This window comes from Rana temporaria, chromosome 6, assembly GCF_905171775.1.
Source record: "Rana temporaria chromosome 6, aRanTem1.1, whole genome shotgun sequence".
Taxonomy (NCBI): Eukaryota; Metazoa; Chordata; class Amphibia; order Anura; family Ranidae; genus Rana; species Rana temporaria.
In genome coordinates, this window is record NC_053494.1 from 3145202 (window position 1) to 3160722 (window position 15521).

At 44.0% G+C, this 15521-nt stretch overlaps 1 protein-coding gene across 1 annotated transcript; it reads left to right on the forward strand.

Annotated features, from left to right (window-relative positions):
- Positions 1-11016: 11016 nt before the first annotated feature.
- On the forward strand, positions 11017-12088 carry LOC120942557 (olfactory receptor 1019-like). Its single transcript, XM_040355534.1, has one exon. It carries the CDS (start codon positions 11049-11051, stop codon positions 11985-11987), a length of 939 nt encoding a protein of 312 aa, XP_040211468.1. The 5' UTR covers positions 11017-11048; the 3' UTR covers positions 11988-12088.
- The last annotated feature ends 3433 nt before the right edge of the window (positions 12089-15521 follow it).

Consider the following 15521-nt stretch of genomic DNA (forward strand, 5'->3'; position numbering starts at 1 on the left):
TATTCACTATCACCTTCCCAACCCTTTACATATGTGTCCTGTACACAGGGTTGGACTGGCCGTCGGGACTACCGGGAGTTTCCCGGTGGGCCGATGGCTCAGTGGGCCAGTTGTCACTCAGGGGCGTCGGGAGGGGATGGCTAGAGCCCCGAATGGGTCCCAAAAAAGCCCGGAGTCTCGCCCTGAGTGTGAACATCCAGTGATTGGTGTGCAAGCGGGGGCGTGCGGCCGCCGTGAGAGTGGAGCTGTCAAAACGAAGCACTGATGTCGGGAATGGGCGGGGCCAATATGCAGGGGCACCCCCATCCCCGACATCATTGCTTAGATTTGACAGCTCCACTCTCACTGCAGCCGCAAGCCCCAATACCAATGTGCGGGGCCCCTTCGCCCAGTACATTTGCAAACACTGCCTGTATACACTCTGACAGTCAGAATGTATACAGGCAGTGTTTGTACGAAGGGGGCCCACACATCGGTATCGGGTCGTGCGGCTGCAGAATTTGACTGCTGGCTGGGGAGGAAGGTGGTGGCCGCACCCGTTGCCACTACTGCACGTGCACGGTTCCAGTGCAGGCTGCAGAGTATCGCTGCTGAAGGGTTTGCATGGTGGGTGGAGTGCATGTGCAGGGTGACAACAGTGAACCTGTTGAACATCCTGTCTGGGTGTCCTGACATAAAGGGAGCTATGTTTGTTGCAAAGAAAGAAGATGGCTGTAAAGGATACCAGAAAGGAGGGGACTGTGAAAGGAAGTGGGTGTCAGTGTATGTGTAAGGAGGGGGGGGGGGTCAGTATATGTGTAAGGAGGGGGGTCAGTATATGTGTAAGGAGGGAGGGTCAGTATATGTGTAAGGAGGGAGGGTCACTATATGTGTAAGGAGGGGGGTCAGTATATGTGTAAGGAGGGGGGGCAGTATATGTGTAAGGAGGGGGTCAGTATATGTGTAAGGAGGGGGGCAGTATATGTGTAAGGAGGGGGGTCAGTATATGTGTAAGGAGGGGGGTCAGTATATGTGTACGGAGGGGGGTCAGTATATGTGTAAGGAGGGGGGTCAGTATATGTGTAAGGAGGGGGGTCAGTATATGTGTAAGGAGGGAGGGTCAGTGTATGTGTAAGGAGGAGGGTCAGTATATGTGTAAGGAGGGAGTGTCAGTATATGTGTAAGGAGGGGGGTCAGTATATGTGTAAGGAGGGAGGGTCAGTGTAAGGAGTTGGGTCAGTATATGTGTAAGGAGGGGGGCAGTATATGTGTAAGGAGGGGGGTCAGTATATGTGTAAGGAGGGGGGTCAGTATATGTGTAAGGAGGGAGGGTCAGTGTAAGGAGTTGGGTCAGTATATGTGTAAGGAGGGGGGCAGTATATGTGTAAGGAGGGGGGTCAGTATATGTGTAAGGAGGGGGGTCAGTATATGTGTAAGGAGGGGGGTCAGTATATGTGTAAGGAGGGGGGTCAGTATATGTGTAAGGAGGAGGGTCAGTGTATGTGTAAGGAGGAGGGTCAGTATATGTGTAAGGAGGGGGGTCAGTATATGTGTAAGGAGGGGGGTCAGTATATGTGTAAGGAGGGGGGTCAGTATATGTGTGAGGAGGGGGGTCAGTATATGTGTAAGGAGGAGGGTCAGTATATGTGTAAGGAGGGGGGTCAGCATATGTGTAAGGAGGGAGGGTCAGTGTATGTGTAAGGAGGGAGGGTCAGTATATGTGTAAGGAGGGGGTCAGTATATGTGTACGGAGGGGGGTCAGTATATGTGTAAGGAGGGGGGTCAGTATATGTGTAAGGAGGGGGGTCAGTATATGTGTAAGGAGGGGGGTCAGTATATGTGTAAGGAGGGGGGTCAGTATATGTGTAAGGAGGGAGGGTCAGTGTATGTGTAAGGAGGAGGGTCAGTATATGTGTAAGGAGGGGGGGGCAGTATATGTGTAAGGAGGAGGGTCAGTATATGTGTAAGGAGGGGGGCAGTATATGTGTAAGGAGGGGAGTCAGTATATGTGTAAGGAGGAAGGTCAGTATATGTGTAAGGAGGGAGGGTCAGTGTATGTGTAAGGAGGGGGGTCAGTATATGTGTAAGGAGGGGGGTCAGTATATGTGTAAGGAGGGGGGTCAGTATATGTGTAAGGAGGGGGGTCAGTATATGTGTAAGGAGGGGGGTCAGTATATGTGTAAGGAGGGGGGTCAGTGTATGTGTAAGGAGGAGGGTCAGTATATGTGTAAGGAGGGAGGGTCAGTATATGTGTAAGGAGGGAGGGTCAGTATATGTGTAAGGAGGGAGGGTCAGTATATGTGTAAGGAGGGGGGGTCAGTATATGTGTCAGGAGGGGAGGGGGTCAGTGTATGTTTCAGGAGGCCGGGGTCAGTGTATGTGTCAGGAGGGGGGAGTCAGTGTATGTGTCAGGAGGCGGGGGTCAGTGTATGTGTCAGGAGGCGGGGGTCAGTGTATGTGTCAGGAGGGGGGAGTCAGTGTATGTGTCAGGAGGCGGGGGTCAGTGTATGTGTCAGGAGGCGGGGGTCAGTGTATGTGTCAGGAGGGGGGAGTCAGTGTATGTGTCAGGAGGCGGGGGTCAGTGTATGTGTCAGGAGGGGGGGGGGGGTCAGTGTATGTGTCAGGAGGCGGGGGTCAGTGTATGTGTCTGTGATTTTTTTAATATGCAGCATGGTGGGGGGACGGGGGTAAATGCACTGCCAAAAAAAACGCCGCTATTTTTACCGCCGACAATTGCGTATAGTTTACTATTTTTGTGTGTGTGTTTGCAAAAATTAAGTGGGCCGGTCTGGATGAAGTCCAGGGCCCAATTTTTGTCCCAGTCCACCCCTGCCTGTACATGTCATTATGTACAATGACTTGTGATGACACATAGGCCGGGGATGTCAGAAGAGAACTATTTATAAGGAGGAGAAATCTTCTCACCATTATTTACCATGGAAGAAACTACTTCCCACATTTTCCAAATTAAAAAAATTACCAGAATTTCCCTTTTTTTCTAAATTTTGACATAGATAAAAATATTTTAATAACATTTAATTTGCAGTTAACATTATAAGTAAAAAAAGGAAAAAAAAATATATTTTTTATTTATTTATTTATAAAATCTACTTGACTCTAATCCTGACAAAATCCAATAAAATGTCAGCAGAGGACAGGCGGAGAATAAACTTTCCTCAGATCTCTCCATTCTTTATTATTTTCATTGTTTTGGTAAATTCCTTAACTTTTCAGACTCTTTGAAACTTTTCCTTTCCAATCTTGAATTACTTTTATTTTTTTAAATCTCATTTAATTATCAGGAGGGAAAAGTTGTGTCTCTCGGAAGGATAAATTAATTCAGCTGATGATGTATTTTCTCTAAAGATTTCAGAGAGACAATTTTTAGAATAATCTCAGAAGAAATAAACTTTCCTCAGATCTCTCCATTCATTATTATTATAACTTTTCTGCATTGTTGTGTCAATGTCTTTACTTTTTACTACTTTTAAGTCTCACTTTTAAACTTTCCATTTCCAACTTGGATACATTTTCTTTTATTTAAAGTTCTAGACATTTAGGCCCGGATTCACAAAGCACTTGCGCCGACGTATCTCGAGATACGCCGCGTAAGTGCAAATATGCGCCGTTGTATCTGTTCGCCAGGCCCAGAAAACTAAGATACGCCTAAAAACAGGCTTCATTCCACCAACGTAACTTGCCTACGCCGGCGTAGAGTGGGCACATATTTACGTTGGACCCATGGTGGCGCTCCCATTGATTTTCTATTCAAATATGCAAATAAGGGAGATACGCTGATTCACGATCGTACTTGCGCCCGACGCAGGCTACGACTGGTGCGCGTACGTTGTACGTATGGCGTAAAGTTAAGCCCCATAAAGGAGGTGTAACTCAGCAGCATCCCTGCAAAGGGCTGCACCAGGGAACACAAGCCGGCGTATTTTATGTAGTTTACGTTGTACGTGAATAGGGCTGGGCGTAGGTTACGTTCACGCTGTAGGCAGTGATCCAGCATATCTTAGGTAGTTGTTCCGACGTGATTGTGAGCATGCGCACTGAGATGCGCCCATGGGACGGCGCATGCGCAGTTGGCGATATGTATCTGTCTGGTGCTCGGCCCATCATTTGCATGGGGTCACGCCTCATTAGCATGGCTCACCCCCACTTCCACTTACGCCGACTTACGCCTGAGAAACTCAGCGCAGATTTGGGAGGAAGTGCTTTGTGAATTCAGTGTTTGCCTCTCTGCTCTGCATCGGCGTAGCGTAAAGGAGATATGCTACAGCGGCATAAATATGCACCGATGTCTGTGAATCCGGGCCATGGTGTTTTGCATTCCCCCCACCTAACACAAATAATACAAGTGCTGATATAACCACACGTGTCACATAACACTCAGGCATAGAAGTATACATGGATACAGAGCACACTAAAGGGAAATATGTGACAAGTCAATGACATAGAAATCAAATCAACAAACTCAGAAACATCAGAAGATAAACCAATAAATGTGTCAGATATTGTCCCAACAGTATAATATGTAGCAATGTGTAGACTTCCTCTATAGTCAGTAGTGACTCAAACCCATCCAGCTTGAAGGCCCCTTCTATGTGGGTCACCCCACGTATTGATGACACAACAGAACATGACACCCATTGTCCAGAGATTCCACCACCTTCCATGCCAACAGGGAACTCACCAGAGAATAATCACCTCTAGAGTTCAAGAAGGACTAAAAGTGTCACCCATTTTCCAATCTTATCCTCCCATCCTTAGATGTTCTCCATACTGACAACTAATGCTTAGAAGTGAGAGGATTTCTTCTGTCTTTACAGTTCTCCTGAGCGCCTTCCACACAAACTTGTATTTGGAAGCATCCTCACATGGAACCGTTGCCACACTGTTAATAAGCACTGTACCAACCACTTCCTTTTCTAACCAATGTTACCCAGCACAGCCTGTACTCCCTGGCTCCACCTATAGGTACCCTGCAGTACCAACTTCTCTGACTGCAGTGTAGACAACCTTGCATACAAGGAATGTGCTTTTACCAGTTCAAGCAGCTCCAATAACATACTTATCATTTAAATTCACTCAAAACTTAACCCAAGACTTTTATAGGCACTTTTCCTTTATCAAAGACATGGAGGGAGATGGAGGTCTGATGTACTCTACATTGAGTCATGGGTAGAGCTCTCCAGTCAGGTGGGGGGATAAGCTTTGATGATGAACTGTTATGCCCTGTACACACGATTGGTTCATCTGATGGATTTTTTCATCAGATTTCCGATGAAGCCAACTTCCATCAGTCCTGCTTACACACCATAAGTTAAAAAAAACGATCGTGTCAGAACGCGGTGACGTAAAACACACCGACGTGCTGAGAAAAATGAAGTTCAATTCCTCTGAGCATGCGTCGACTTAATTCTGAGCATGCGTTGATTTTTAACCAATGGATTTCCCCACAGACGATCGTTTTTTTCTATCGTTTTTTTAACCATCAGATAATTTTAAAACAGGTTCTACTTTTTTCATCGATGGGAAAAAAAAAACGATGGGGCCCACACACGTTCGGTTCATCTGATGAAAACGGTCCATCAGAGCGTTTTCATCAGACGAACCGATCGTGTGTACGCGGCATAAGACTTTGCTCACCTTATGTTTTCCTGCATCTGGAATGTAAGATCTGATAGTTCAGTTGGGCTTTTAAGGTCCAGAAGGTGCTTGGAGCTGAAATTATTTATCATTTGATATATTGTATATTATTAATCTTCATGTTCACAGTCGCCTAAAGTCAGAGCGCATCAAAAATCAAATGGGGGAAAGTTGTGAAATGATCACTCTAAAAATGGTTTGTTGGATTTACAAAGTACTTATAATAATGAAAGGAGAATTTTGCATTCAGTGTTTGAAATAAATTACAATTTATGCATAAAACTTACATTACCAAAACTTAGATATATTTTTTAAGTCAAAAACTGGAACTTTCTGTGGCAAAATAATGGTGAGAAGATTTCTCCTCCCTATAAATCGTTCTCTTCTGACACTCCCGGCCTATGTGTCATCACAAGTCATTGTACAAAATGACATGTACAGGACACGTATGTAAAGGGTTCCAGCATGACATGTGAGAGAGAAGGGAAATGTTAGGGGGAGCCCCATCCGAGATTCCCTGGCCTCATCTAAGATTCTGATTGGACTGTGCTAGGAACCTCCATTATGGGTCACCATAGGACTGGATGTTGGCCGGAGATGAGACTCTCTAATCCAGATCTTCTACATAAGGAAACGTTTGTCTACATTACACCCCCGGTGTCTGTCTCATTATTCACTATCACCTTCCCAATCCTTTACATACGTGTCCTGTACATGTCATTATGTACAATGACTTGTGATGACACATAGGCCGGGAGCATCAGAAGAGAACTATTTATAAGGAGGAGAAATCTTCTCACCATTATTTACCATGGAAGAAACTACTTCCCACATTTTTTCCCAAATAAACTTATATCCCAGGTATTTTCACGTCTCAATTTTTGTCATATCTTGACAAAAAAAAAAAATATCCCCCAAAAAAATTTCAATTGCAATTAACTTTATATGTTTAAAAAACAAAACAAAAACTTTCTTCTTGATTTTTATAAAATCTACATGACTCTAATCCTGCCAAAATACAATAAAATGTCAGCAGAGGAGAGCCGGAGAATAAACTTTCCTCAGATCTCTCCATTCTTTATTATTTTTCTGCATTTTCTTTGGTCAGTTGTTTCACTTTTTACTACTTTTCAAACTCTTTGAAACTTTCCATTTCAAACTTGAGTTACTTTTCTTTTTCTTAAAGTGACTTCATTATCAGGAGGGGAAAGTTGTGTCTCTCTGAAGGATTCATGAATTCAGCTGATGATTTATTTTCTCTAGAAGTTCATTGGAGGAAAGTTTATTATTATTCTCAGATGAACACAGAGCCGATCTACACCCCTGTGTGCTCCGGGGATGTCAGGGTGGCATTTCTGTATTATAAATATAGGGATATGTGGAGAATGAAATTGTATTGTGACCAGAAATGTCACATACCACAGATTGTCTGTTATTTTCATTTGTCTTCCTTCAGCAAAATCTCTCCATCAGATTTCCAGCACCGAGCTGACCCTTCCAGAGGGGACTCCCCTCCCCCTCTTCTATCAGAATTTACCTCTGCCGGGGGGATCACTGACAACATCTGGGCTTAGAGATACAACAAGGAAAATTCCTAATGCCGCATACACACGATCGGTCCATCCGATGAGAACGATCTGATGGACCGTTGTCGTCAGTTAACCGATGAAGCTGACTGATGGTCCGTCACGCCTACACACCATCGGTTAAAAAAACGATCGTGTCAGAACGCGGTGACGTAAAACGCAACAACGTTCTGAAAAAAATGAAGTTCAATGCTTCCAAGCATGCGTCGACTTGATTCTGAGCATGCGTGGATTTTTAACCTATTTAAAGCAAGTTGGCTTTTTTATAACCGACGGCACCCACACACGATCGGTTTTGACCGATGAAAACGGTCCATCAGACCATTCTCATTGGTTTAACCGATCGTGTGTACGCAGCATTAATTTCACCAGTCTGGAACTTCACAGGTATTTATTTCCTTCGTTATTTATGTTACAGATAAGCTACATTTCAGTCGTTGTTTTATTTGTAAAATCAACTCATCCCAATTGTTGTCATCTTTGTTTTATGTATTTATTTTTGGTATCAGAGATGATTTTAATTGTATGTCTGAGTAGGAAAAATGAATACAGGATGTATTTAATTCTTACAACTAAACTCTCACATAATACATGACACCGATCACATTGATCGATTTGTTCTCAGTTCAGGTAATATGACTTTTGTTTTAGTAGATACAGGTCAGGTAAAGTCTCACCTTTTATTTATTTTACATTTTTTTTATCTATGAAGATCACAATGTACATATCGGTAAGTAAATGACATAAGATGTAACATATTGGACACATGATTTAATGTACAAACTGATATGTATGATGGTGTTGTCACATTGAACGCTCATGTGTGTCTTTTGATCGATGGAAACATAAATTAATAATCTATGATATGTTTTATTTAAGGTCATTTTTTCCCATCTGGTTGTTTCCTGGGTTTAATATTTAATTGATTATATTAAGAAACAGCTAAATATTGATGCATTTGAAGAAATCATGTCACTTATTTATTCATTATTAATGTATATACCGTAATAATGATCTTCATATCTGTGTTCAGTATTGATACATTTATAGATGTTCCGTCACTCCCTGATTCATCCGTCATTTATATATCAATTATCTTCATATTTAGTTCTATGAACACTTCTTGGTATTTGTAGAGTTTTGTAGAGGGAGGCTCCTTAGTTACATTGATAATTATAAATAACACTTTGGTCCTGACTCATCAAATTACAGACATTGATAAATAATATTTTAGACATTAAATACAATTAAAGGGGACCTGTCATGGGAGAATATTGGAGGCTGCCATTACTGAGCTCCCTATTTAGAAATGTTGGTCCCTGACAATTATGTTGATGATTTGAATATGATTCTGAGTTGCTGACCCATAATAAATATTTCTGACACTCCTCTCATAATCACTTAAAGCATGCTTGTTCCGGGTCTGGGCTTTGCGGTGTTTTATAGCACATTTTAATGTAGATCAAAACAGTAGTTGGGTGAGATTTAGATTTCTCTCCGCACTGTGTATAGTTGTCATTTTTACCTTCAAAATCCTTGTTTTAGTTTTCTTTCATCTTTTGTTTTCAATCTCAGTGATGCTGATCTCTTGCAACTTCTTTAATCCCCTCACTCCAATGTTAGCTGCACAAATACCACCAAAAGAAAGCTTTATTTGTGGGGAAAAAAGAACATCAATTTTGTTTGGGTAAAATGACGCACAACCGCGCAATTGTCAATTAAAGTGACACAGTGTTATGTCGCAAAAAATGGCCTGGTTAGGAAGGGGGTAAATCCTTCCAGGGCAGAAGTGGTTAAACTAGAACCAAATATTTTTATATATATATACAGTAAGTGAGGGTTATAACCTCTATTGGTTTATTTTGTTCCATCTGTATCCCATTGGGGAGATTTACATGTACTTCCTGTCCCATTGCCAAAACAGGAAGTGAGAGGAAATCCCTACAAATTAAGGAAATGCCTTGGGGACCCCGAGTCCCCATTGCAAATTTTTGAGGGGGCAACCCAAATTTGGGGTTTTCCTTTACTTTCACTTTCAATGATAATAGGACACATAGAGAGGGTGAGTCTAACTAATGGGGACACAGACAGCAATAACAACCTGACAGGGCTTCTTATCCAGCTCCACTCTGTCCAAAACTAAAGAAAAAGTTGTGTCTTTAGTCATACTTTAAGGTCCCTTTCACACTGAGGAGTTTTTCAGGTGGTACAGCGCTAAAAATAGCGCCTGAAAAACTCCTGCCCAGCCTTCTCAATGTGAAAGCCCGAGGGTTTTCACACTGAGGCGATGCGCTGGCAGGACAGAAACAAATCTCCTGCAAGCAGTATCTTTGGAGCGGTGAGAGGAGCGGCGTGTATACCGCTCCTTCACGCTCCTTCCCATTTGAAACAATGGGAAACCGTGGTAATACCGCCCGCAATGCGCCTCTGCAGAGGCGTCGCTATACAGCCACCGCACCTCCCGCCCCTGTGTGAAAGGGGCCTTAGTCTTACTTTAAAGAGGAGCCACAGCCAGGTTTCCAAAAATTAACAGTCAGCAGCTACAAAACTGACTTTAGTAAATGAACACTCACCTCCAGGGATCCAGTTCCGTCCTCACCTGGGCCATTTCCTTGCTGGTTTCTCGCTGGTTCACAGTCTGCCTCCTACTGCGCATGCACAAGCTGTGCTGCACCCTGTGAATGGTCCGGCAGCCTCCTGGGGCCTGTGACTTGTCCCAGAAGGTTGCTGGTTGGGGGGGGAAATTTGTGTTTGGATCGCCTAGGTGATCCGAGTTGAAGTGGGAGCAGGTTCCTGCCAAAATGGGTACCCACTCTCCCCCCAAAAAAATGGCGAGGAAGGGGGAACATGGGGAAGAGATGAACTTCCCTTTTGGGTGAAGCTCCGTTTTAAGTTGCAGAAAACTATACATTGGCCCGGATTCACAAAGCACTTGCGCCAACGTATCTAGAGATACGTCGCGTAAGTGCAAATATGCGCCGTCGTATCTGTGCGCCGTGCCCACAAAACTAAGATACGCCTAAAAACAGGCTTCATTCCACCGACGTAACTTGCCTACACCGGCGTAGAGTGGGCGCATATTTACACTGGACGCATGTGGCGCTCCCATTGATTTTCTATTCCAATATGCAAATGAGGGAGATACGCCGATTCACGATCGTACTTGCGCCCGATGCAGGCTATGACTGGTGCGTGTAAGTTGTACGTACAGCGTAAAGTTATGCCCCATAAAGGAGGTGTAACTCAGCAGCATCCATGCAAAGGGCTGCACCAGGGAACACAAGCCCGCGTATTTTGCGTAGTTTACGTTGCACATGAATATGACTAGGCGTAGGTTACGTTCACGCCGTAGGCAGTGATCCGGCGTATCTTAGGCAGTTGTTTTCCGACGTGATTGTGAGCATGCGCACTGAGATGCGCCCACGGGACGGCGCATGCGCAGTTGGCGATACGTATCTGTCTGGTGCTCGGCCCATCATTTGCATGGGGTCACGCCTCATTAGCATGGCTCACGCCCACTTCCACTTACGCCTGAGAAACCCAGCGCAGATTTGGGAGGAAGTGCTTTGTGAATTCAGTGCTTGCCTCTCTGCGTTGCGTCGGCGTAGCGCAAAGGAAATACGCTACGGCGGCATAAATATGCGCCAGTGTCTGTGAATCCGGGCCATTGTATTTACTTTGCTGATTGTCTTTACTTTTTAAAATATATATATATAAAATGTATTAAAAAAAATGTATCCAAGTTTCTTATTTTTTATATATTTTGGATTTCAGGTTAAGATATCTGAAAACACATATAGTTTACATTTTCAAAGGAGTCATTAAATTATGTCAATGAGAAATCAGTCATTATTAAATGAATTATTTCTCTCCGGAATATCTGCTTTTCCAACTCTTGAACTTACTTTCTTCCTCTTCTTCCTTCTCATCTACCTTCTGACATTAATCTGGAATTCTCTGATCATTGTCCTCATAGTCACCTCCTCTCACCTCCATGTTCCTATGTATTTCTTCCTCGGGAACCTGGCCGGTTTGGACCTCTGTTATTCCTCAGTCACCGTCCCACGAATGTTATTTGATCTTCTCACCAAGACAAGAAAGATTTCCATAACAGCTTGTATAACCCAATTCTTCTTCTTCATGTTCTTTGCGGGTTCTGAGGTTTCTCTGTTGGCTGTCATGTCCTATGATCGATATTCCGCCATTTGTCAGCCATTACATTACACACAGATCATGAGTTGGAGAGTCTGTGTACAGTTGATGACCATTGTGTGGTGTGTCGGCTTTACCAATTCTTTAGTTCACACACTTCATGCCTTCAAATTAACTTTTTGTGGATCAGATATTATAGAAAGTTTCTTCTGTGACCTTCCAATAATACTTCAGATCTCCTGCAGTGACATCAACATCAACATTCTGCTAATTTTTGTCTTTGGTAGCCTCCTTGGATTTGGGTCTCTAATACTGACCTTCCTGCCCTATGTCTATATAGTCAAAACGGTTCTTAAAATTCAAGCCAAGGGCAATAGGAGTAAAGTTTTCTCCACTTGTACCTCTCACCTGACAGTTGTGTTTATTTTTTTTGGCTCTGGAATGTTCAATTATTTTTGGTCAAGTTCTAGTCATCATTTTTCTGGTGAAAAAGTTGTGTCCGTCTTTTACACGGTGATCGTTCCTCTCCTGAATCCTGTCATTTACAGTCTGAGGAACCAGGATTTTATAACAGCATTTCAAAGTGTTTTCAGGAAGATCTTCCCACCAAAATAGCGATATGGAAATAATGTACAGATCTACCTTCCTATGACCTATAGCAGAAATCCTGATGGGACCATTGCTGCAAGAAAATATAAAAGACTCACTGCTAGAATTTTTGCACAGCTTAGTCCTGGAACAATGTAGACCAGAGGTCTCCAAACTGTGGCCCGAGGGCCAGATGTGGCCCTTTGCTAGCCTTTATCCGGCCCTTGGGGCATAATTCCTCCCACTGACATGAGGCACTATTCCTTCCATTGACACCAACAATGGGGCACTATATTATCCACTGATACCAAAGATGGGATACCATTCCTCCTACTAATAGGGGGAATACTCCTCTTCCTATTGACCACCAACCCTGAGGCCATATATGTTCTCACTGATGCCGGGCCCGTGACTTTTTCTTCCCTTGCTGGCCCCAATCCGGCCATCCTAAAGTCTGAAGGGCAATAAAGTGGCCCTTTGTTTGAAAAGTTTAGAGATCCCTGATGTAGACCTTTAACACACTTCCTATTTATGACCAGTTAATATTGTGGACTACCTTTACAGATTTATTTTACTCTGTCCATGGGATATTAACCACTTGCCGACCGCCGCCTGTAGGCCGAATTACAGATTACATGGAGCAAAAAGTTAAAGTAAAACTGAGTATCCTTGGTTTCGGTACATCAGCAGTTGAGATCACATGATATGTCAGGGTTGCCAATAAAACAGTTTGAGTCCTTGATTTTTGAAGGAGGAGAAGCCTGTCACCCCCTTTGGGAGCATACTGTGATCAGGCTTGCCAGTTACATTCTTAGGAACTGCTTTTACGACCCGGAAGTCGGTCATTTTGCTGCTCGTTTTTTCCACTGTGCATGTTTTACTTATTAAATGTGAGTACCTGATTGTCTTTGATTACTGTTATAAATAAACGCCCGGTCTATGCATACTACACTATAGAGCAGGGGTCTCACACTGTTTCAAAACTACAAATCCCATTGAGCCTCTGCCTGTGGGAGTCATGCTTGTAACTGCCAGCCTTGCAATGCCTTATGGGACTTGTAGTTTCACAACAGCTGGAGGGCCACCAGTTTGAGACCCATGCTATAGGGGCTCCATGTTTTCTCAGAATCTCCCTGTTTATGTCCGGTTTGATGCATTTGAGCGGATTTTGCTACTGATCTAGTCCTGGAAGAAAGGAACTTAGGCCCCTTTCAGACTAGGGCGGGAGCCACGGTGGCGGTATAAAGCCGCTAAAAATAGCGGCGCTATACCGCCGGGATTGCCGCGGGAATCAGCCGCTAGCGGTGCGGTATTAACCCCCGCTAGCGGGCGATAAAGGGTTAATACCGCATGCAATGTGCCTCTATAGAGGTGCATTGCGGGCGGTATTGCCGCGGTTTTCCATTGTTTTCAATGGGAAGGAGCGGTGAAGGAGCGGTATACATACCAAAGATGCTGCTGACAGGAGATTTTTTTGTCTCCCGCCAGCGCATCGCCTCAGTGTGAAAGCTCTTGGGCTTTGACATTGAGTATGCAGTGAAGGAGTTTTTCAGGCGGGATAGCAGCGCTATTTTTAGCGCTGTACCGCCTGAAAAACTCCTCAATGTGAAAGGGGTCTTAGAAGAAGCATCCATTAGGCTCTGCGCATACTGGAACCCCCGGGAAGGAATGCAGAGGAGACCCCGTTTCTTTGAGTGATTATCTATCCTTTTTACTCTGATATGCTGCTTACCTTAAGGCAGTGTTTCTCAATTCCAGTCCTCAGGCCCCCCCAACAGGTCAGGTTTTCAGGATTTCCCTCAGATGAAAAGGCTGTGGTGATTACTAAGGCAGTGAAACTGATCAAGTCACCTGTGCAAAATAATGGAAATCCTGAAAACCTGACCTGTTGGGGGGGCCTGAGGACTGGAATTGAGAAACACTGCCTTAAGGTAAGGTAAGGTAAGAAGTTAGTACACCGTTCAATACACCAAAGATTTCACATCACTGACGTCACAGAGCCACTTGCTGATGCTATATAGCACTTTTTGCTTTGCACTCTGCACCTTTTGTGTTTGGAAGAGTTCAGTCCTTCCAGACTTTGATTCATTTGCACCATTTGCACTTGTATTGCTTATATGGACTACCATTGAATTGTCTCTGTTGGTTTATGCATTGTGTACTTTTACACATCAGTAGCTGAAGGTTTCATAGCATTTGTATTCACTACAGTCACTTTTTTTGGATACATAGTCAATGTGTCACTTATTAGCACTTTATTAAAGTGGAGGTCCCACTAAAAAAAAAAAAAAAATATTAAAAGCCTGCAGCTAGAAATACAGCAGCTGCTGACTTTTAATACATGGACACACACCTGTTCAGGGCGCCCGCAATGTCACCAGCCGAAAGTGAGCAATCGCTCGGCTCTAAGCTGCCCCAGCCACCATCCTCGGTGAGGGAATCAGGAAGTGATGCGTTGCGGCTTCACTTCCCAGTTCCCTACTGCGCATGCGCGAGTCGCACTGCGTGTCTTCACTGGTCCCCACTGTGTTCTAGGAGCTGTGTGTCTCTCAGAAGACAGCGGGGGTACAGAGTAGGCATCGGACGTGGCATAGGTCACCGAGGTGACCTGCATTGATACATGTCCCCTGGGGCAGGACCCGGGTCCTCAAACACTCCCCTGGGGCAGGACCCTGGTCACCAAACACTTTTTATGACAATAACTTGCATATAAGCCTTTAAAATGAGCACTTTTGATTTTTCATGTTCGTGTCTCATAGACTTTAACGGGGTTCCGCGGCTTGTGAATTTTCGCCAGAACACCAGAACAACCAAAGTTTGGCCCGAACTTATGCTCGGGCCGAACCGTTCGCCAATCCCTATTTACAACATGAGGGCAGACAGTACAGTTACAATACAATTCAATACAGGAGGAATCAGAGGACCCTGTTTGTTAGAGCTTACAATCTAGAAGGGAGGCTCAAATGATAAGCTGATGGAGAAAATGAAAATAGAGTTATTAGGTGAGGGTAGGATAGGCTTCTCCGAAGAGAAATAATATAATATCTTAAAATGTTAACACATGATACTTTTATTTATATAACCCGTATATATTAACTGATGTCATGTCCTTTCATGGGACATTCAGAAACCAACTCCTACTAAACAAAGTAAAACCAGCCAGAGGATATAGTCCCTCATAACCCCCTCAAAGAAAGAGAAGGAGGAAGAGGGAAGCCCACAGGAAAGGGACTCTAAAGACCACTTGATGCAAGCTGGCAAGGCCTCTAGGATTAAGCCTCACATTGGTGAAGTGTATTGGGGGAGAGGTTCTTCTATAGGTGCAGATCTGAGCTGAGGTTGATTCTCATCATCTTTAACTATTTTAAGTTTACAGTCTGCTGTTTCTAGGTGTGGCCGGGTGCCATTTTATTGTAGCCTAAGCTGAGTCTGACCAGTCTTATATACTGACCAGCATACAGTGTCACCAGCCACAATACTTGCCTTCTGGAGCATTAGAGAGGTAGGGCCAGATCCACAAAAACGGGCGTATATTTAGGTGGGCATAGCGCATCTCATATG